General features: G+C 38.7%; 1 protein-coding gene across 1 annotated transcript in view; it reads left to right on the forward strand.

Annotated features, from left to right (window-relative positions):
• LOC309584971 (ADAMTS-like protein 1) overlaps positions 1-24,463 on the forward strand; it is a gene marked incomplete at both ends in the record, with an annotated part of 96,945 nt that overhangs the window by 21,540 nt on the left and 50,942 nt on the right. The window contains 2 exons of the mRNA XM_082301363.1: positions 5,669-5,714; positions 17,559-17,795. Of these exons, the coding sequence (XP_082157489.1) occupies positions 5,669-5,714; positions 17,559-17,795 (283 nt within the window). The remainder of the gene's footprint in view (positions 1-5,668; positions 5,715-17,558; positions 17,796-24,463) is intronic.

A 24,463-nucleotide genomic window follows, 5' to 3' on the forward strand; every position in this document is an offset into this window, starting at 1 on the left:
AAGTTTAAAAGAATTAAATCAGTCGGGCCTTTGCATGATGTAGAGTTTTTGTAAGCCTTAATTCCTGTAAGAAACCTAAGATGTGATTCTCTAAAGATTCTCTAAAGACCAAGAACTAGATTGTACATGAGAAAGCGTGCATTTCAGTGGAGGTGGGCTAACACACATGATTTAGATGTAGGCTCAAACTTCCTCAAAGAACGAAGAACTTGCAATCCTGTTCAGCATGTTTGTTTTATAAAGACCAGCTGCAAAACCTGGATCCTGCTCCAATTTCTAGCATGTTCAGATTTGGGATGTTAGTACTTCTGGGCTTGAAATATGTTCTATGTGGTTTATTTGTGATACAACAGGACAGTTGAGATTTTATATTGTATTTCTTTCCACTTGGGTTGTGAAGAGACCCCTCATCCTTGTTTTGCTGCAAGGCAGGGTTTTTTTTAAATTTTGCTTTTCTGCCTTTCTAGTATAGTGAAAAACATTCTCAACTGTAATTGCTTTCTGTATATCTGCAATACAAGTTATGTGTGCAAATCTAAAGAAACTTCTTAAAATATTCCTAAGAAAGTAAAAAATACTGTAGTCACAAAAAAATATGTAAGACTAAATGCTGAAAATAGTGTTCTGAAATAGTGTTCTGACTTTTTTTCTGTATTTTCCTCTTTTTTCTTAAATTGGATCCTTGTTATTTTAAGTGGACTAGCCAGTCATATTTTTCTGAGTTTGGGCAGTGTTATTTAATGCCAGCTGTTACTTAGAAAACAACAATCAGTGACTTGGAATGAGGCAAAGAAAAACTTGGAAATAAAAATTTACCAGAAGGATACTGTGCAAACTGTTATCAAAAGCTTTGCTAAATTCTAATAAAAATACATCTGCTAGTCAACGAGATGACTCACCTCAATAAGGAAATTAAGTTAGTTAAACAGAACTTTCCCCTTTTGAACCCATCTGCAACCCTCACTTTCCCAGTCTTTCTTCATAGGAGAGGTGTTTCACCCCACTAATTAGTTTTGTGACCTGGATCTGCTCTAACAGCTCAGGTTGTGTCTCTTGCTGGGCACCCAGACCTGAGCACAACACTCCACGTGAGGTCTCATGGATGCATAGTAGAGGGAGAGAATCATCTTCCTTGAACTGGGGAACACGCTTCCCTTCATGCAGCCCAGGATAAAATTGGCTTTCTGGACTGCAAGTGCACATTGTCAGATCATATTTAATTTTTCATCCAGCAATATCCCCAAGCCCTTCTCCGCTCTTGGTCAATTAATCACTCAGTCTGTATTTATACTGGAGATTGCTGCCATGCAGGATCTTGTGCTTGGCCTTGCTGAGCCTCATGAGGTGCACATGGGGCCATTGATGATAAGTGTAATAACATCACTTATGTCAGAATTATTGATTGCCTAATACCAGGGTTGTGAAAAACATTATTTATGAAAAACATTATTTATGAAAAAATTGGCCTTTCATGGCCCCAGATCAGTACGCATGTTTTTATTTGCCTTGCTGGTTTTCTGCATGTAGTGACTGAAGTTGGTATTTTGCCTCCTGGTTGTTTATTTTTCAACTGCAGAAGAAAGAATATTTGTATGATCTGTAACTGAATTTGCCAGGGAAATTTGGCTTGTACATCCATGCCCAATTTTCTTGTCTCAAAGTTAACTACTCATGTAACTCTTCTGGTATTTCACATTTCAACAACATTCAGGAGCTTGTAGGAGACTGTCTTCTAAAGACAGAGAATGAAAGATTTTACAGATGCATGGCAAAATATACCAGTGTGTCTCAACAACCCATGGTGGCAGGCAAGGTGATTGTTAACAAAAGGATATGGAAAAATCTTTAAAAATCTTTGCAACTTATTGTCAATTGAATTATTTAGACATGAGTTTAGCAGACCCAGACAAATAGTTTCAAAAGGTGAACTTCTTAAAATCAGTGCAGTCCTGATTCATCTTTCTTGTTCACAAAAGTGTGGTGTTCAGGACCTTCCTTCTCACTTCCTTTACAGGAAAAGGGGTGTGCTGAAGAGTAAAAGAGACTCACTTTTCCTCAGAGAAGGACAAACACAGAAATTGTATAGAGGATGACAGGGGGTCATAACACTGTGCCACATTTTGGAAAGAGGTGAGAGCAACAGGGTGAAGGAAGACAGATGAAAGATGCTGTTATCCCTGTGTGTGTAGCCTGGCTTCATGCCACAGCCTGCCTAAGATCTCATGGGAAATGACAGACCCACAGCATACTTATCTCACAAGTACAGTGCAGAAACCACAATCTGTCCCAGAGAAGTGGCTATCAAGGGGTGTGAAAATAAAGTAGGGGAGATTATTCAACATTTTATCAACTTCCAAAACCCTGTAGTGAACAACTGCATCAAAATTCACATGCACAAAAATAACCCACCCATGGCTCACAGTTGCTTGTTTATAAGGAGACTTGTTTCTTAAGGAAAGCATTTCAAACTGATGACTGCTGAGAGTGGCAGGAGTTGATGAGGTCCTCCTCAGCAAATCTCTTTCATAGTCTTTGGTAATTACAGATAAAGGCAACTTTGGCAGGGGGTTGCTATTCTTTCTGGCATGGATTTTTGTGAGTCTTCTAACTCTAGCTGAGCACAAATACACATCTACTTGAGACCTTTGAGGGGGGGACTTGAACTAAGTCCATCTACAAACTGGAGCCTGGAGGAATAAATACCAGGGGTTTGGGTTGTTTACATTAAGAGAAGTGAATATTTTAATATATTAAAAGTTGTTAACCTCTTTCCAAAACTTTACTGGAAACAAGTGACTAAGTTTAAGGAATGAAACACGATTCCCAACAGCTTGCTTTTCTTTCATATTGACATGATAATAATTCCCTGTTAACTCAAACCCTCAGCTACCTTTTTCCACTGAAAAATCTCCTGCAGTGTAGGTAACAGAGAAGGCTAGAAGTACTGCTTACTTCTCCCACTCTTTCTGTGCTCTTCAAGATGAACTTGGCATTTTGGTTGACTTCCGAGTTTTCCTACTGGCTGTGTGTACTCCTTGTTGATAGGAGTTGTCATTTATATCCTGCAGAGATCAGAGGAAAAATGATGACTATATCTCACAACATGGGCTCACTAATCTGCCGTGGTCCTTCCTTGAATGTTAAAGGCTCAGTGCTGTGGAATTCTGCAAAGCGTCCATGCTGAGATATACGTGCAAATCCCATGAGTTTGACTCCAAAAGTAGTTACTTGTGCTTAAGAGAATCTGGAATACTGTCCTGAAGTAGGGTAGATCTGAAACAAAAACTACTATGCAAATCTATTGTGAAAATATATCATCTAAGGCTAAAATCTGTTTACTTGCTTTCTGGTTGATGAGTGATGACTGGGAAACTAATGAGTTTAAACAACCAAACTCCAAAGTATGGTCTTGCTGAGTAAACAAGGGGGATTTTCTGAGAGTATTTCCTAGTGTTCATGAATCATAAGAGCACTAGCTGCATCCAGAATTGCACATTGTATCTGAACATCCCTGGCCATTAGCCAGAGGAAAAATGGAAGAAAAAAATGGAATAGTTGTTTTGTCATATGTTTCAGTTACAGTCATTGAAATTGTGCTAGTATCAAGTCTGTGTGAAGCAAAGTAATGTCTGATGGGTTGTGTGGCATTTCTGAGAGACGTGGGGCAGGTAGCAAGCTTGACAAACAAGCTATTCAGTGTAGTAAATAAGGCCTTTACTAGGACTGCCTACATTCTGTGTAAAATACTTCTTTATTTGCTCTCTATCATTAGCAAAGTACCTTTATTGAATGCAATATGAACACAATTTTTTCAAGCTTGCCTGTATTGCTTAGGAATTACTGGAATAGTGGGTGTGGGTGTCGCTTGAGTATTTTGTTGTTGTTGTTACTGGGTTTTTTACTTAAGTTTTTTAGTTCATAGTCTATTATGAATGTAATTTTTATTAATGTACTTCCACACCCAATTTTTTTCTACTGCTAGATACTCTGCGCACATTTTTCTTTTCTTGCAAGCCTTCAAAGATAAAAATTTAGTGGAATTAAGTACATAATACTACAAAATCAATTAATTGGTGATAGTGAGAGTGATTAGTGATATTTCTATTATGCTTTTCATAGCATTTTTATATGCCAAATGCTACACAACAGAATGTGCTATCTTTCCACTTAGATTGACTCTGAAAATGTGATGAGGTTTATTTACTTGTTTGTCTCCTCTTGCGATCATTTAGACAATTGTGGTACGTAAATGACTATTGGATGAATTTCACAGTTATGTCTTGTGGATAATGAAGACAGAGAGGATGACTTCAATAATTTCAAGGAAACTTGTTCTATTTATTTTAGAGTTAACTCAGTAGGGGAAAAGTTTCTCTGCTTAAAAAAAAAAAAAAAAAGGAAAAAAATCAATGCAGATACTGTTGTCCTTTCCCTTGGATAGTTCAGAATGCTTTGGATTTTAAAAATCAGGCTTGGCAGGCACTTATTCCTGAAAGAATGTGGGCTTGTTAAGTCCTGGCAAAAAAAAAAAAGAACAGGGTGGAGGGAGGGAAAGTTGTGAAATTAAGAAATTAAAAATTTTAGGAATTCTATTCTCTCGAAGGATACATTTTAAAATCCAAAAAGCCTGCATTCTGATCTGCACTGAGGACCTCCTCAGAGTATACTGTCTGAACTCATAAAATACGTGAAACTTCACCTAAGGTCAAATACTCAAAATACATGCTGCTGAGTGCAAAAAAGTTATCTGGCTGTTGACCTTTATTTTGTGAGCCCTGCCAGCATCAGGGCTGATATGGGTCTGCTGTGGGAAAAAAGAAGGAGAACCATGAAGAGCACACATCAGAGTACATGCTTTCCTTGACCTCACTGGGCTGCTCTTTGAATGCTGTTCTGCAGCAGCGAATTGAGGGGAAGCTTTTATGCTCTCCTTCTCCCCTCATATGAAATTGGGAAAAAGCCATGTCATGCTAGCCTGAAAGACGGTAAATCTAAACTGAAAGAGAGTAGGTTTAAGTTAAATATTATGAAGAAATTTTTTACTGTGAGAGTGGTGAGGCACTGAAACAAGTGATCAGGAGAAGCTTTGGATGCCCCATCCCCAGAAGTGTTCAAGGCCAGTTTGAATGGGGTTCTGAGCAATCTGGTCTAGTGGAAGGTGTCCCTGTCAATGGCAGAGGGATTGGAAGGAGATGGTCCCTTCCAACCCAAACTATTGTATGAGTTCATACTGCTGCAGGCATTGTTCCTCCATCCCAGCGCACAGTTGTTCCCAAGAAGAAGACAAAGCCTGCCTGCTCAGACTGTGTCAGTGCTAGACTGTGTGCCCAGGAAGACACAGAGCTATGCCCTTGTGAAATCATTATGAATTGTTTGGAGACATGAGACATTATTAATGTGATTCTGATGCTGTTTTTCAGCTAAATTCTGTATTCTCACTTCTAATCTCATTTACAAACTGATGCTACCTTCTAGAAAATAATTTTAAAAGAAAGGTAGGAAATTCAGGAGTTGTAGCATACCTCAGTAGGGACAGATAATCCTTTACTCTGGGGAAGAGAGTTGGTGGGGGAGTAGGGGATTAGATATGGGAAAGTAAACATTATGTGTTGGCTTTTTATATTCAGCTATTAATGTTTTTGGGTTTGTTTTTAATTTTTGGACACAGGACCTGTGAAGGGCGAAACATCCGCTACAGGACATGCAGCAATGTGGTAAGTGAAGTATAGCTTTGATATGATACAAATCATCACATATGATAATCACTTCCATATTACAGCAAATAATTTGGTAAAGCGATTGTGAGAATATTGTAGCTATCTAAACTACTTTCATACCACAGGACCACAGAACCACACACAAACCTTTGTCAGTTGCTTGAAAAGTAGAGAGATTACAGCACAGCCTGATGCTAAAACTGTCTGGAAGGGATTGCAGTCACAGCCACCACAAAGTCAGTGAAACTTCGGAGCTGGTCTTTACAACCTCCCTGGCAGAATCAAGACATCTTGTGTTCTCAGTAGTACTTTGATAACCAGCTGGTTCACATTGGCTAATCTGTCAGGCTGGAGGATTAAGCTGTTAGGAATTGAAGACAAGTTAGTAGAAGATATGTGATTCTATGATTCTGTATGTTTCTGTTCACTTGTGCCCTCACAGCATTTTAATTCTGTTGTGTGTCTTAGAGAAGCAGTTTTGCATAGCCACTACCAGTGTTTTGGCAGTTCCAAAGGCTCTTGCTGGTTGTTTTATATGTGGCAAATATAGTTTTCAATACAATAAAGTAAGAAACTTCAACTTCTGTCTCAACAAAGTGAAAGTGTGTTTTCACTGGTGAAAATTGAAATAGAGGCTTTCATATGGAAAGTTTTATTGAGTGCCAAGAATAGTAAACGCTCTCAAGTTACATGGAGAAATGTCAGTTTTACTAGTAAAGATGGAAAATGAAATCAAACGTACACCGGGCCAAGCTTTCTCATGCCTGATAGGGACATATTCAGGAGCTTTTCAATACATGCTGTGTTTTAAAAGTTTAAAAGTTTAACTTTAAAAAAGGAATATGTTAGCTCATATTTAGCTTATCTTTACTTCAATAGACCACAGTTCATAATGAAAGAAACTGCTTCTGAGTTTTAGTCTCCTATGCAGTAAGATTTCTCTCAGTTCTTTAGGAATTGGTCTTTGATAATCCCTGTGAGCCCATTCCAACTCAGAATATTCTGTGATTCCTCTGAAATTTGTTCTGATTGTATTGTTTGGGTTCCTGAAAAGTCCCATCAGTCTAGCCTTCACCTTCCCTAGCTGACAGCAACTTGTGTAGCTAATAAATAGATTTGCTAGCAGATTAGCAGTCCGGTTTTCCTCATCTGTGTGAGGAATGGGAAGTTTGATTTGTGCTAGTCAAGTTGCAGGCCATAGCTCTGCTATATGACACAAAAAGAAAAAAAAAAAAGAAACAAAGAGATACTGTTAAAGGCTAACTGGACTACAATTAAGCATTTGTTTTGTTTTGGTTGCGTACTGTATGCACATTGTGATGGTCCCTTTCTATGTCTGATCTGCCCCTGTGTATGTTAAGAGCAGTGAGACAGTAGCATCCTGCTCTGCTGCCATGAGATGTTCCTGGATCACCCTGATGAAAGGCTGGAGCTTTAGCTGGGTTGCAACCCTTATTTTCGAATCACTGAGTTTAACTTTCCAAGATAAGGAGTATTTCTTTAGAAGTTATTTTTAGCTTAGGTTCTGCTTTGCAAATGTGCACCTGAACAGTTTTCCTTCAAAATAAAACCTTGCATAGTTTTTTCAGGCAATTCCTTTACATATCTTGTATTTGGCAATACTGGCTCCAGAATTTCCAACTATAGCAGGTTCAGTTCATAACCAGGCACAAACACCAATTAAGTGCAGTGGTTTGGTTCAAAATATCCATTACTTACTTATTTACCTTCTGTGAGATAAGAATTAGGAGAAAGCAAAAGTAGGCACAAAACTTAAAAGAATATAAAAAAGTTTATTAATAGACCTAAAAGAAAGGATAAAAAAGTCAGACTAAATCTTCAGAATACTTCTCTTCCCCCCACCTTTCTACCTTCTCCCACTGACAACGTAAAAAGACAACCCTTGAGATTTTCAGTCAGTTTACCATCTCTATAATAATTTCTTTTGTCAGTTCACTTAGGGAGAGGAGTCTCTCTTGCTCATGCTATGGAGACATCTCCACAAGAAGTTCTCTCATGGCTTCAATGTCACAGCCAGACAGCCGCCCGGGTTGGCTCTCTGCTCGCATGTGAGAGCTCCTTCCCTCGACTTACAGCTTTCCCCACAACTGTTGTTGAGGGTCCAGTCTTGAGCTACTGGGGTACCATTTTAAGGATGAGCTGTTCAGAAACAAAGTTTCTCTTCACCCATCTCTGGGTGCATCTTCATCTCTAGGAACAGAGGTCTTCTTCTTCCATGGGAGCAAGGGTCCTCATCACTTTCATCTCTCTCTGTTCAAGCTTCTCATCAAATCACAGCTACTTCAACATTTGCTTGTTTCAGCACAGATACTTTTGCTCGCAATTACAGTTTGAACGCTCCACCCCCCACGCTTTCATGAAATTACAAAGGATACTCTGATAGATCATAGTCCATCACCACCATAGCTTTACAACAGAATTTCAGCTTCTGGGTTTGAAGCATCTCCTCTTTCTCCTCTCTCGGGGTTTCAGCTCTTCCTTCTTCACTGACTTTGGTGTCTTTATGGTGTTTCCTTCACACGCCTTCACTTTTCCCTTTCCTCTGACTCGGGAGAGGATTGATGTCTGCAGGCTTCATCTGTTCTGGACAAGGGTCAGTCTCACCCAGGCCTTGCAGCTGGAATTCGCCTTTTGCTGTTGCTCACATGATCTTTGCCGGGCAGCGGCCTCAGATGAATTTCGGCCGCACTGGGTGAGGGCCGGCCTGGCCAGGCCGAGCCGCGCTGCCGGGCCGCCTGCACGGCGCAGGGCTGTGGGGGCTGCCCCGCACGGAGCAGGGCTGCGGGTGGAACAGGGCCACTCGGCCCCGGGGTGGCTGTCTCCCGGCCGGCCCGGCCCGGCCCGCACCGCACCGAGGGGGCTGCACCAGATGTCCAGCGAGCAGAAGCGGCTGAGAGCTCAGCCAAGCCAAGCCGCGGCCAACTCGGCCGGGCTGCGCCGAGCAGGGCCCGGCCCGGCCCCCGCAGTTACGTGTCCAAGAGCCGGAAGCAAGAGAGTTTTCCAGGGGTTTGTTCGTTCTTAACTGTGGATCACAGAGGTGTGTCAAGCTTCTTAAGTGACTTAAAACATTGCCAATATTCAAACTAGCCGGTTGATTGATTCAATTGGGTCTAGAGGAAGCTGTAAGCACTTCTTTGCAAAGATTCACTTCCGTGGCTGATGGAGCCTTCTTTAACTGGAAACCCAAACTATGCTAAACCATGACACCAACCCAGCAATGAGGTTTACAGCTGCAGAACTCACTTAATTATTTCATACCAAATAATCCAAAACAAAGCTTTCAAGCTTTCAGCTTTACTATGCTGAAATCACTGACAATTTTTCCACTGAAATATGAAGACCCAGGACTGCATTTATGATTTTAAACCCATTTTGGTGGGGAGTGTAAAGAATGGCTTGTGCAGTGTAAATCTAAAGCCATTTGGGAGGCCCAGGCTTACATCTCTGTTCTAAAATCCATTCTGTTACTGAATTGTGCAGTTTAACACTGAAATACTCTTTGTCTCTTTCAGAATAGTAAAAAAAAGTTAAATCATGTACTTTGCCTTTAATGAAGTCTACTCTTTTGTCTCCACAATCCAAAGATGCATATACACAAATTGGATCTTGAAAACAACTCATTAAGCCCACAGCTTGTTGTGGAATTCTGCATTAGGAAAGGTCCACAATCTTCCGTGTATTTTTCTTAACTCAGATTTTGCCTTTAAAGATTTCATCCACAAAGACACTGAAAATCCAGAGGATGGAAATTCCAGGCTCATGAGACCTATGTTTTCATCTCTTACATGACGGTCTTTGCTTTGAAGGCAAGAAAGATCAAATCCCCCCATTTTAGTCCTGCAAATGAAGCTAGCTATCATGCATCATGGAAAATTCCTTTTTGATTCTTGTGAAAATCACTGTGTCCTGAAATACACTTTTCATTACCATTATCTTGTGCATAGCTTGAGGAATGATGTTCATAAAATAACCAGTGTTTTTGTTTTTTGCAAGCTGTCTTTCCGTGAACTTACATGGGATTTTTTTATGACCATCCTCTTGCAGGAAAGGATGGGTAGTCACATATACTAAAAGCAAATTATTTGAAATGTGAAATTGGAGAATTGGAAGAATACTTCTTGGAGTCTGGCAATGAACATGTTTTATAGACACTATCATTTGCAAGATTTTGCTACAGCTGGTTTTAATTCATCCTGAAATTAAATTACAGCGGGGGAAAAAATGAGATAAAGAAAAAGAGAGGCAAGGGGAAAGAGTGGCGTGCCTGTTTTTCCACTGACCTGTATTAATTATTCCAGAGGTGCTGAATAATTTTGCGTAATAAAGACTGTAGGAAAGACTGATACTGCTGTCTGTAAAGTTTCTGAGCAGTCCTTAAAAGAATAAATCCAATCCAGTATGTTTGCCTGTTGTTGATCAGAAACTAGAAAAATTATGGGTATGAAGCCACATGTGTAAATAGTAAAAGAAGGAATGAGAGAATCTGAAGATTATTTAGGATTGAATTGCATCTGTTTTTTTTTCTTCTTACTATTCACATTGACTTCAAGCATGTTTCCAGCCATTTTAGAATATAATCATGGGAGAGATAGAGGCAGTCATTTATTTTTCTTTAGAAAATTAGTCTGAATGCAATGAAAACATGTTTTTGCAAGTATCTGGGTTGTTATACTGAACATTATGCAAAATAAACAAATATATTTTCAAAATCTGAGTAGGGTTTTTTTATTTGTTCTCTTTCTTTTTTTTCCCCAAGCTAGCACACTCTTTTTTCTTTCTTCTATGTTCATTCTTAGTTGCCAGGTGTTCTCCAGATTTTGTACCAGACTGTCATGCCACCTCATATGCCCTTTCTCTTTTTCAGTCCTTTTGCCACTCTTCTGTCTTTTCCTTTCTCTTCCCTTCGTTTATATGCAAATCACTGTGAAGGTTGTTTGATTATGTACTGTCTTTATGCCTTTCTTCTCAGTTATCAAACTCCTCCTTGTGACTGAAAGCATTTTTATTTTCCCTGATACTTTTCCTTTCGTTGCACTGCTTTCTGAATCAGAAAAAAAAAAAAAAACCAACAACAAATGAGAGAAAAAATAAAGGATGAGACTGACACTGAAGCTGCACAACAAGGCAGCTCTTTCAACGAGGTTTCCGTTAAGTCTGAGATAAAATTTGTAGACTGTAGATCCCATTAATCACACAACCAAAGCTTGTAAACACCACCTGCAAATCTTTTTATATATACCTCACTTTCTTCACTTGGCTGAAGTACCAGCTGTAATGTCATCCCCCACTTTTTGGCTTGCATTCAGACAAGCTATTTCCATCCCTGTTTCTTATCAGCTCATGCTGCATTTTGTATACACCAGCAATGATGTTGTTCATCTTACTTTCTACAAAATAACACTATCTTCTTTCCATGCTCTAAACCCCAGCCTGGAAAGTGTCAAACCTAAACTTCCATATAAGTACATAATTCTCAGAAGCGTTGGCTTATGTGTATGAGAAGTATCATCACCAAGTAGATATTTTCAGACTTACAAGAGTGATTAGCAGAGTTTAATTTTTCTACCCAATGGTGATTAGAAATGCCATTTTGCAATCAAAACTCCCACTTTACATTTTGCAGTAAAATATTAAAAAATTAAATAAATTATAGGCACTACTCATATCTCCTTACAACACACAATTTATATCATGTCAATTTACTTTTTAAGTGGAAATTCTTCCAAACGCAGGTCATTTATTGTGACTACAGTCTGTTCTTCAAACTGTTGGGTTGTAGTAACTACCATCTTATTCCTGATGGGGTGCATTTTAAAACCTCAGTGTGTCATCTAGAAATTATTTCTTCATACTTGGAAAAAAGTGCTTTTAGTATCTAGCAAATGACAGAAGCTTGGACTTCTGGATTTGCAATCTTCTCAGCAAGCAGAACTGTGAACCTGTGTCAATTGAAAGATAGAACAAAAAAACCCACATTGTTGCCAGTTACTGTAAATGTATAAAGAAACTTTGTAGACCAAATAATCACTTCCCTTACAGTACTATTCATAACTTCTCAGGACTCTGGGTAAATCACAGTTTTACATTCTCTATTTCTGATTTTTTTTTTTTTTAATTTGAACTGCTCGTTTTTATCTGATCATATGGCACCCTTGATGCTTTTAGAAAAATATGCTTAAATATTATGTACTTATGTTAGTTTTTGACTGAAGTATTTGGAAGTTTCCATGCTGAGATTAAACTTAGTGTATCTAATTTAAACACTTTGCTTCACTATTTAAAAGGGATGGACCAAAAAAAAGACATTAAAATTACATGGAAGGCTGAATACTGAATTATTTGCCAAAATGGGAACATACTTCCAAAAAAGGTGCTTTTTTGTAAAAAAAAAATTATTTTATAAATATTTAAAATGACAGATATTAATGGAAGTTTGCATTTATAGCTCACTAACAATTCTAGCTCTCATCTCCATTCCATGTTTATTTAACACAGAGAACATTTGCTGATATTTCCCCATTTTCTTTGTTCCTATTATTTTTCTCAGGCTTCTCTCTGTCAGTTATTGCAATGTCTTGGGGTTGTTAGAGAAAGCTTTAGTATGAGCCCATCTCAATCTAAGCAACTAAGTATGATCCTAAATTATTTCTAAGTTTGTAGAAGTAGGCTATTGAAAAATCTGGCTGCAAGAAATGTAATTCATGCAGGGCACTCAACAAGGCTTCGAGGCTGAGTGGAGCTTCTGTTAAATCCCTAGATCTCCTAAGTCTCTGTGTTTTTAACTAAAGTTCTTACTTGGTCTTAGACAAGCCGCTACTTGAGGACCTCAGGTTTTCTTCCTCGGTAGGGAAATTGGTGCAGCTGAAACACTGTGAGTACTTCATGGAACTGATTCAATAAGCTGTTCTGTCAGATGCTGCACAGAGTAGTCCAGTTGTTAGTAATTTTTTGCACAGAGGAAAAGCTCCAGGTATAGTAAATCATTCTTGGCCTCTGCAAATATACAAGCACATATATTGTAAACTGTTTTAAAGTTCCTCAACTGTTTCCACCTATTGCAGCTCAGATAGGATCTTCTACATTTCACCCACTAAGTAAACTTTAAAAAGGCTGACCCTCTTTTGTCCCATGAAATCTGATCTACCTGTCACCATCAAGGGACATCTGGGATTCATCTTATCTTTTCCACTGGATTGTTGATTAATAGAAATTGTTTTGAATGGGATTCAAACATGGCAAAACTCCATGGACCTTATGAATTAAAATAGGGTAAAATAAGAGGTCAAGTTAAAAAAAAAAAGAAAATGGATGCGAGGAAGAAAATGAAGCCATAATAATATGGGCCACTATACATGCCTAAGAAGTGAGGATGAAACTCCTGTGTATATTTTTAAATGGTTTGCATAGATCAAAGGGCTTTCTGATCACCTTTAAAATTATATACGTTCTCATTGCAGTAGAGGAAATCTTGACCTGATAGGATTAATAGAGATTATAGGTATCCAGCACAGGCTCAGTGTTTCAGCACTGTCTCATGAGCCTTCATGAGCTAAAGGCCATAAAAGACTCACCTGGGACTCACACAGTTAAAGGAGGAATGGTTGTTTCCTTGTTTCCTATTCACTGGAATTTTTCATCCCTAAAAAGTCTTAATGAATAGGAAGTTTGAAGATAAATGGACTTAGATGAAACTTTCAAGTTTATTAGTTCTTTCTGATTCTTCAAGGAGTGCAATGGCAGCAGTTCCTCATGTCTGCAGGGGCCCATAGATAATTTCCAAAAGAAAACAAAACTGGTAAGACTTCACTATAGTACCAAAACTGGAATAACCTGAAACAGGACTGTAGTACTTTTGTGGACAGATACCAGGGCTGCCACTTGCTCCAAGACAAACACAGGCCATGCAGATGTGGTTAGCAAAATTCCTCACAGAACTATATAGCCCATGCAGAGATGCACTACCTCGGGTTCACTACCACACTGACTTGGCCCATGACTTCTGACTGTCTCAAAATGTCTGTCAATCTGTTGTGCAGGTAGACGAGCTGCACAGTATTACACAGCTCCTAGAAACAGGCTCTTAGCTGGAGGAACGTGTGACTTCACTCATGCCAATGAAGCTGTGCTATCTGGCAGCCATAGAGGATCCCCTTACTCTAAACCACCATGCACGTACCAAAAGCAGGCTGATTTTTTAAAAGACTTTGTGGAGTTAGTCTGTATTATCTCTTGTCCTGGAGCCAGCAGTGCATAAATAAGGCACAGCAAGACTGCCTCAAAACATCAAGTGGCCTTATCTAAAGGTGTGCAAAGTGTTTAGAACAAAATAGAAATTTACTGCTTGAAAATAAATGAAAAAAACCCACTGGTTTTGCCTTATCTTCTATTTCAGCAATGAGAATACTTACTTATAGGCTGAGAACTTATGATTTATGATTGCACAAAGTCTTTGATTATATGGTTGCACAAATCTCAGCATGAAGAGGCTCTGATCCCCACTGACATATAATACAAACAAAAAATAGTAAATTTAAGATGAAAGAAAAAATAGATGTGCAAAGTTCTGTACAGTTCCTATGTTTTAGCTCTCATGTGACCTAACTCTAAAAATGGGTAATATTCAGACCACAAATTTTCTTAACACTGTCTATTTTGATAATAAAAAAATATTACGCAGTTTGTGAAGGTGTTATGCATGTAGATACAAATACTTGTGCTTTTTTAACCAGAAGGAAATATCCTTCCTGAGGGAAAGAGATCTCCAAGGCCTTCAGGTAAATTTAGGATTCAGGATTTCAGCAGGAGAAAAGTTAGTGTACCAGGCTGTGACCCTTTTTCACATCTGTGTGCCAAGTATGCATATCTGTGTTTCTGACTGCTTGCATGTATTCTTAATCACTTCAAATTTCACATCAAAACTTTTTTTAAACACAAGCTCTGCTATTTAAATCTATTGTTTTATTTTGACCACAATATCAAAGACTGGAAGAATTTGACATCGGTTCTGGTCACCTGCCGTGTCATGAAGGCTTGTTATGTTGAAGTATGCTTTTTATTTCTTTGATTTAAAAGTAAAATCGAACACAACAAACATAGTATTGAGTTCTGTACAAAGCAGGATTATGAATTCTGTATGTTGTGTGCTTTATTGGGCCTTTTTCTCTTTGTAAAAATAAAGCTGTTACAAGCCAGGAAGTTCAGAAGGTAGAGCCAAGCTTGAACCAAACAAGAGAGTTGACTTGGATTTCTGCAGGCAAGCCTTGGCTTGGGTATCTGCCAAGCGAATAGACCTGATTGTATTCATTTACAGACAGGAAAATTCAGAGAAGGGTAGGCACCAGAAGATTTTGTGGTAGGAAATACAGCCACTGTGTTCTTCTTCCCTTATTTGAAAATAGAACTAAACCAGATCGTGGGTCAAGCTGTAACTGTCTTGTTGTTCATCCTTTGTATAAGAGCATAACGTAAAGACCACTTTTTCTCTAATTACAGAGCTGTAGAGGAATAATGATTTTCCCACACATTTTTCTGCTTGCTTCAATGTCCAGACTTTGTCCTGTATCAAATGTTTGCCCAGATTATAAAAAGCACCTGATTTCCCCTCAGTTTTTGTTGATATTTGAAATCAAACTGAAATACCTGCAATTTTTTTTTTTTTTTTTAATCTTCTGTGATACAGAAGGACTCTGTTTGAGTCCTCCAGCATTAAAATACCAGTTTCAGGCTTGGGCTTTCAACCTCCACTTTCAAAAAGGAAGAATGAGCTCTGGGTTACTGCTCTTTGATACATATTTTTCTAGGGCTAGATTTAATGCACATCATTTTTTTCTCTTCTGCCTTAATCCATTGTACCTTTTGTAACAGGAAGACTGTTGCCTTGCACTTAGACCACAGAACTTTTGACTGGAGTTTGACCCTTTATTTTTGGGGTGCATCAGGCTCAAATACAAAGGAAATTAATTGAATATTTGCACACATGGTACAAAGAAAATTAGATGACAATCTGTGGCTAAGGCCACAGCTTGTATGTGTGTATAGTTCACAACGAGAAATGTTTGGAGTGTTGCAATCCAAGATTATTCAACATGGCAAACAAAATGGCCATAACCATTCCAACAGTGAATGAGAGGCCAGAGTGGCTAACCTGGGTTTAAGCCAAGAGCTTATTCATAGCCAAGACTGTGCCGTGTTCCTTTGAGAGGAGATTTGAAAGTTTAGTGTCTAAGAGAGATTTTATTTTAGATTTTAATAATAAAAAATGATTGATTAATGTCACAAAGTGACATGCAGCCTCCATGTCTTTCATACCCAAAGCTGTAAGAGTCTGCCCTTTTAAAAATATGGAGAAAACTGTTAGTGAATGAAGTGGTAAAAAAGATCTGAGAAACATAGGTGATTATTTAAACTAAGAAGACATATTTTCTGTCAACAGCAATAAGACTTTCTGGCTGGGAGCATAAGAAGTCCATGAATAAGGTTGTCATTAGTGACTCTCTAATAGGATGAAGTAGTTTGAAGGCAACAGAGAATACAAGTATCTTATAAGGATATTGTTTAGTTATGTGGTTGTGTGTACATCAAAATCTTTTTCTACCAAGTCTATAATCAACATTTAGGATTCTCTGTTAAAAAAAGTGTTATAGTCCCCAAGCAGAGGACGTAACAACTGTTCGTTTCATCTGGTATTTTATCAGATATCATCAAGGAGCAGATTCCCTTAGAGCAGTAAGGTGGAGGACTCTGGGATCTTAATAATCTGAGGCAGTCATATTGCCAACATTTGGTTTTTTTTGTCTCAGTTCTCATGATGTTTAATGTTTTCCGTAAAGCCTAGCTCCTATATTCCTGTAATTATGCAAGGAATTCAAGTTACTTCTAAAAAAACTCTAGTGAATCCCTAGCCTTTGTGGTTGCTTGCTGAAGAAGACTTGGAATATCATTCTTCAAGGATCAAAAATTGGAAAGGAAATAAAAAGAACTCATGTTTATTTTGCCTGAAGACTCATGATTTTAAAGCTCTTCTTCCTCTCTTGAGAACCTTTCTAATGTTTTTCAGTGCTAAGTGGTAGCAAGAAAGTATATATGGGTAAGAAAAGCCTAACATTCTTATCAATAAGGTACTATATGCAGTATGAGTGGTCTTTGGTTTTTGTATCAGGTGGACTGAGTTCAGAGTTAGATTTATACATCTCATTAATCTCCTGAAGAATTAAAAAACGGGCTTTTTTAAGGTCTCCTCAGAAAACTGAGACTTTAAAAAGTCCCTAATTATGTGAGATATGAAATCTTAAATTAAAGAAATGCAAATATGTATCACATGCTTCTGATTCTTGTTGCCATACCAACTGATTTAGGTCACTAAGGCAAAAAAAAAAAGCTAGTGGCAAGAGCTTAAGTAAAGCAACAGTTGAACCACATAGTTCTTTTCTCTTTCTCAAACAAAGGGAAAAATCTGTCTGGAAAAGCATGGCTGTGCACACACACTTCTCCACATATGAGCACAAGTAGAATGAGATCCAGAAAGAGCACTGTGATCCCCTTTTGCTTAACCACAAGGCTGTGGTTAAGACTTGTACAGTGCGTTTCTTATTTCCCATTTACATATGGTCTGGGTGTTCTTTTAATACTTTCATGGAAAGAAGAAAGAAAGGTATAATTATCTGTTAAATTATGTGTAGCTGTAGCTATTTCAATCACTCTTTTTTGTCTAAACAGAAACTCTCTACATCTGGCAGCTGTGGAACCCAGCCAGCTGCATGATACTGCAACTGGCTGTCCTGAATAGACCTGCTGATCTTGTCCTCTTTTCTTTTTCTGCAGGACTGCCCACCAGAAGCAGGTGATTTTCGTGCCCAGCAGTGCTCTGCTCACAATGACGTCAAGTACCAGGGGCAGTTGTATGAGTGGCTTCCTGTCTCTAATGACCCTGACAACCCATGCTCACTGAAGTGCCAGGCCAGAGGAACGGCTCTGGTTGTAGAGCTGGCTCCAAAAGTTCTGGATGGGACACGGTGCTACACTGAATCCCTGGACATGTGCATCAGCGGCTTGTGCCAAGTAAGGAGAGAAGCCCTGCCTTAACCCCTTTCCTCATGACTCCTCTCCTCACAGGCTCACTCCCTCTCCTCCTCCATACTTGTGTCATTTTAGGGTCTTTGTTTTAATCATCTGTTTCCATTCACTTAAATTAATTTCTTGGGGGGTTGGGGGGGGGGGGGCAGAGGGCAAGGGGAGGGACGTGTATAATTTCAAAGATTACTTTCTCACTTTATGCTGCTTCCTTGGGGTTCTTTTGAAGTATTTCATTATCTGGTTTTGAGCTGTTCTGTATAGTTAGCTGCAGTAGCAGATCTGATTTGAAGCAACAGAAGAAAATAATGTTGTAGCTTTTAATTTGGATACACCAAAGTTTTCCAGGTCTATCAAATTACATTATCTTTGAGGATTATTGCTCCCTGTAAATCAGAAACCGACATGGCAGTAGATGAGGTACTAAAGTGAAAAAACTGCTGTTCCTCCTGTAGGACTAGGCAAGCTGCTACATCTGCTTGGACCTCAGCATCCTTATTTGTTACCAGTAAGAAATGGAGGCTTTTTGACCCTTCACTTCACAGTGCATGGAGACCTCTTGGTCATTCAACCAATTTATTCTCTCCTAATTTGTTTTTGTATTACCTTTGTGCTTTAATGTATACATTGGTGCCTTATCATTGCTCCTGTTAAATAACTTACTCTATCTACATTAAATTTTATTTCTGAACTACATATAGATTGCTGGTTGACAAAGGGAAGGACTTCTGCACCATCTCTGTTAAGTTCTGAGCACATCTAAGTCTCAAAAACGGTTGAGGGCATGTTTCATTGCACGGTCATCTTAAAATCCACGTAGGCTTGATGTGTTGTTTGCTTTCTAGTGTATTTTCAACCACTTTATTTTTCTTTGGAAAGCTATTTTTCTTTGGAAGCTTTCCTCCTGTTTCTTTTCTCTTTGATTTTCTCTCCTGAGCCAGAAGCAATGAAGTAAATGAAATAGAGTAGATAGTAGAGATAATAGGGCTAATCTCGTTTGTGATCTGAAGAAGGCAATCATCTAGACCTCTTCACCTCAACACAGGGCATGCTTCTCAAAATTCTAGATTGCCTAATGAGACAGACTATTTTTAGTCTTGTTTTCTGTTTTTAAATCTTTTAAAAACTTGACTGAAAGCACAAAAATCTGGATGGGAAAAAGATTCAAAGTTTTTTGCATATAGTGGCCCAGAATTTAGGAGCAGGCTGATTTCTGGCTTAGTCCAAATATGAAGCATACTTTTTCTCAGGAAAACTTTCCCTTGGAAACAGAGTTCCTAAGCATCTAATACTAAAACAAACTCATTTGCATTCTCGTGACAACTCTTACTTGGAAAGCTGAAGGTAGCTGCACTGTTAAAACTATGAAGACTGATGTTATTTCTCTGTGGCTTAAGAATAGACAAATATACTAGCACTAGTGTGCCTGAGTAATTTCAGTTAAACTAACCCTTTTCTTATATACCCTAAAATGTTAGAATAATTTTTAATGCATAAATGACTTTATATTTTCCATGTTCTTCAGCATTCAGTTTCTTCAGCAGTTTTGCCATATATTTACAATTACTGCATTTTTGAGGATGACCAAAAAAAATTAAAATATAAATGCTCATGCTGTATTCCTCACAGTGAAAAATGTGTGTGTTAAATTTAAAGCAACTCAAAGTGTTATTGTCTCAGTTATCCAGTCATATCTTTGTGACAATAGAGGTACTGCATTAAAAAATTTGTAATTGATTTTGCCCTACTTATAGGACAGCAATTTCTTTACTATCTATCACAGCAATAGCTAGTACTACATAAGTAGTCCAGAATGGTAAAGAGTATGGAATTTGCCATAATAAGTGGTGAACTTTCTTTAAAAGCCATGATCTTCCATTGCTTCTATAAAGGTTATTTTAAAAGATTGGGAAACCATAGAGTTATAGAAGAACAAATGGAGCATTCTTTCTCTGTAAAATTTGTGTGAATAAACTTATTTCTGTTAGTATAGGGAATTCATGTAAACTTCAGAGAAGACAAAATACGATTTTAGAAATTATTCACTTGCAGTAGGAGCTACAGGCTACCACTTACCTAAAATGGTTGACATACTGTAAACATAGTAATCATGGGTCTCAGTAGTTTGTGAGAGTTCATAATGATCCTGGCAGAAAAGCAACATTTTCATGACATGTCTCTGGAACTGCAGAATTTGGAGCAGTGTAGCAGACAACTGTAGTGATACAGATATGGTTTGTCACAACTGCAAAAAATGAAGTCTCCTAAGATATATATTCCATATAAGGTCCTGAAGATTAAAAAGTGAAGTATGTTTCTCATGTAGTTTAGTAAGGGCAAGAGCCATTTCACCTGGTAGAGGGCAACCCTGGTTTTGTATGCAGGTTGGAGAATGAGATCCTTTAGAGCAGCCCTGCAGAAAGGTATGTGGAGGTCCTGGTCAGTGGCAAGTTGAACATGAATCAGCAGTGCCCTGGCAGCCAGGAGGGCCAGCCCTGTCCTAGAGGGCATCAGGCACAGCATTGCCAGCCTGGCAAGGGAGGGGATTGTCCCACTCTGCTCTGCACTGGGGCAGCCTCACCTCAAGTGCTGGGGGCAGTTTTGGTGCCACAATTTAAGAAAGATATTAAGCTATGAGAGCACATCCAAAGGAGGGCCATGAGGATGGTGAAGGGCCTTTAGGGGAAGGTGTATGAGGAGCAGCTGAGGTCACTTTTTCTGTTCAGCCTGGAGAAGAGGAGACTGAGGGGAGACTTCTCTGTAGCCTTCTACATCCTCATGAGGGGAAGAGGAGGGGCAGGTACCCATCTCTTCACTCTCATGACCAGTCACAGGACTTTAGGAAATGGCATGAAGCTGAGTAGGAGGAGGTTTAGCTTGGATATCAGGAAAGAGGTTTTTCACCCAGAGGCTGGTTGGGCACTGGAACAGGCTCCCAGGAAAGTGGTCACAGCACCAACCTGTTTGACTTTAAGAGGCATTTGTACAATGCTCTCAGGCACATAGTGTGATTCTTGGGGTGTCCTGCACAGAACCAGGTGTTGGACTAGATGATCCTGATGGGTCCTTTCCAGCTCAGCATATTCTATGATTCTATGACAAAAGGTCCTTTGCAACAATTGGGCTATGTTGAAGACGAAGAAATATATTTTCTGGATTGCTCAGAGCAAAACTACTGAAAGCAACTAAGTTTACCCTCCTATCGGCTTGCATTGATCCAAGTGTTACAGCAACCAAGAAGGAATTGAATGTTCTCGAGGTACAACATTATACATAAAACGTATGTCTATTTCATTATAGTCTGTGCAAGAAACTTGAAATAGTAAAAGTGATGTTAATATTGGTGTATGCTTGCATAGATGTAGGGCATTTTTTCCAGTAGATAGAACAAAAGTGTCAATTTTCTTAACTGACCACAGCAATGTATTTCCTTGTATGCAAGGCTTGGGTCAACCCATAGCCTATTGTGTGCTCACAAGCTCTTCTTCAGATCACTAGTGGCAGAAATTAAAGGTTAGTCGTACTGCCCTCTGTGTGTCTCAGTACTCGCTCCTGATTTAAAGGTGATACTTTTCACTCTCATTGACAAGAATGTATTTGTTAAAAATATGCAATATTTGGAAGTTATAAGATCCCTCTCTCATATTTATCCTTTATTTTTCATATTCTTTGGAAGTTTAATACTATCAGTACCTCAGTGGCATATTTACAAGTCTGTGTTTAATTACGAGATTTTGAGCTGAAGCCTTTGTTTTGCAACTACTAAGGCCACTTAGTAGTTAAAGCCAGAAGAGACGTCTGATTCTATTCAGGGCAAGCTAAGCCAATTTTGTGTGTACAACAAGCTGTATCACTGAATCTTTGATTCACGAAGGAGTATGGTTAGAGATTCTTAAAAATATTTTTAATTTTTATTTAAGGAGATAGGGTTTTCGAGAAGTTATTCAGTAGCTGATTCAGATATACTTCATGGCATAGGGCAGTACCCATGAGTGGTAGTCCAGAAATCATGCAAGCTGCAGACATCTTGCCTCTCTCTGTATTATATAAACATAAATGTATTTTCCCATGAAAAGATGTATAACTTGCCTTTGTTCTTTGTGTGAAACTCCTAAGAAATTAATAGAAATTAATAGGAATTAATTTCTGAACACTCTTTTTTTTATCTGTAGTTTTACTCTTGAATGCATAGTGAGACAGACTATCTAACAACAGCATTTTTCAAACAAAAAAATTTCAGTATGTGATGCATTTTATTTCTTCCTAATCATCTTGTTCCTTCTGAACATTTTAAATTCCTTTCTGTGTGGATATCTGTGTAATTTGGGTCTCCTTTTTTGTCTCCTCTTTTTAAAGAAATACAGATTACTTAGATTTTTGGGTCTCATTTTGAGCTTACCTCAGGTTATATCATGACCCATTGGTATATTTTACAGCTGCTTGAACCACAATGCTGAAGTCAATAGAATGCCCTTTTAGGAAATAGTGATTTGAAGTTCAACATTATGAAATCTCTTTATAGGTAGAATTAATGGGTATGCTGAGGAAAACACATTTAAAACTTCCAATTTCTAGTTTAATTTTCCCTGCTTGCAAAAAAAATTCCTGTGCTTCAAATCCTTTTTGGGGGTTTTGAGAATATAAGCAATTTCTGCATACAACAGTTGAAACTGCAGAGTTGGAGTGTGGTGGGTTGATCCTGGCTGGATGCTCTCTGCAGTCAGACAGAGGAGAGAAGTTATAACTGAAGGCTCCTGGGTTGAGATAAGGAATGGGAGAGATCACTCACTGATTACCATCATGGGCAAAAGAGACTTGGGGAAATCAGTTGAATTTATTGCCAATAAAAATCAGAGGAAGAGAAAGAGAAGTAAAACAAATCTCAAAAGCATCTTGCCCCCTACCCCTCCCTCCTCTCCTCTACCTCCTCCCTGTGAGCCGCAAAGGGAGATGGGGAGTAGAGGTTGCAGTCAGTTCATCACACACGTTCCTGCCACTGCTCAGAGAGAGGAGTCATTCCCCTGCTCCAGTGCAGGATCCCTCACAGGGGAGGCAGTTTTCAATGAACTTCTTCTACGTGAGTCCATCTCATGAGCTACAGCTCTTCATGAACTGCTCCAATGTGGGTCCCTTGCTACAGGGTGCAGTCTTTCAGGATCATCCTGCTCCTGCTTTTATTTGAAATCAGGGTTATTCTTTATCATCACACTTAGCATTATCACAGCAACAAAACCAGGAAATTGGCTGTACTGAGCATGTGTACTAGAATACTGATTTGTCTGTTCTGTTTCATGCAGCTCACACCTAGTGTTTAATTTCTCTGAAAAGGATACAACATGGGTATTTTCTGTCCTTCCTTCCTTCCTTCCTTCCTTCCTTCCTTTCTTCCTTCCTTCCTTCCTTCCTTCCTTCCTTCCTTCCTTCCTTCCTTCCTTCCTTTCTTTCTTTTACTAATGTAAACAAAATCTCCTTTGTGTTATCCAGCTTCCCTGTCGCAATCAAAAAATATAATTTCTGTTTCTGCTTCAGGGGGAATATTCCATTTTAATTTTTGGGTTTTTTTCTGTTTTCCTCATCTCTTTCACTTCTTCCTCTTATCATAGTCTTCATACTTAGTTCTCTCTCAACATATTTTTTGTCTTCTGCGTGTGTGAATTCTGCAAATGTTCTTTATTTTAATTCTGGCAAGGAAGAAAAAGAAAGTCAGTCTTTGCTGCCTCAGATGGGTGATCAAGGATTATTCAAGGCTTCTTCTACACCCAGTATGGATGTCAGAGTCTGTGTGTTGCTGTATAACACCAGATCTGGGTGGTTTTGAAAATAATTGTTGTGGTTTTCATTAAATATGTGGCCAAATAGTAAATTGTTGTGCACTTTCCCAAAAGTGGGTCCCATCAATATCATAGCCAAATCCTCACCTGATGTAAATGAGTATTGCTTCCCTGAAGTCACAATCATGGACAAGATGCTTTCAGTCTGGGCAGTATCTTTTACTTACACAGCTGGAATGACCCTTGTCTTCTGCTATCCTTTCTGTCTCTCCAGCCCAGGGATCCCAGGGGACCACATGCCATACAAGTTGCTATGAAGTGTGTGATTTGTGGGTTTGCTTTAAACATTCAGCCATAGCTCAGGAGAACAGGAGTGAAAAATCATGACAGCTGCATGGTTTTCATGTTGAAAGGCTAGACACTGAAAATAACTAAACACGCCCTTTTAGCTATCTGCTGGAAGGATGCAACAGTGCTAGACTTCCCATCAAAGGCAAAAAGAGTAGGCATGATCTGTGAAAGACAGAGTCAACTCTAGCAGAAAATTCTGAAAAAAAATTGTGCCAAATTATGCTAAAAAATGAACAGCGCCATTTGGCTGAAAAGTCAATAAGAGTCTTACTGGTCCAAGAAATTTATGAGAAATGTGTTTGGGAAGAGTTATATACAAACCGGCTTCTTGTACATGTAGAAGTGTAATACCTGTTGATTCCTTAAATTTCTCTCAAGAAGCAAGATAAAAGAGTTCTGCTTTTGCCTTCTGCTTTCTACATACAACTTGAAAAGCTATTCTTCTGTTGGTAAACCAAATCTAATCCTAATAGTAAGAATGTTGTCATTATTATTACTATTACTATTACTATTATTGGTGTTGCTTTTATTAAA

Source organism: Coloeus monedula, assembly GCF_965178545.1.
Source record: "Coloeus monedula genome assembly, chromosome: Z".
Classification (NCBI taxonomy): domain Eukaryota; kingdom Metazoa; phylum Chordata; class Aves; order Passeriformes; family Corvidae; genus Coloeus; species Coloeus monedula.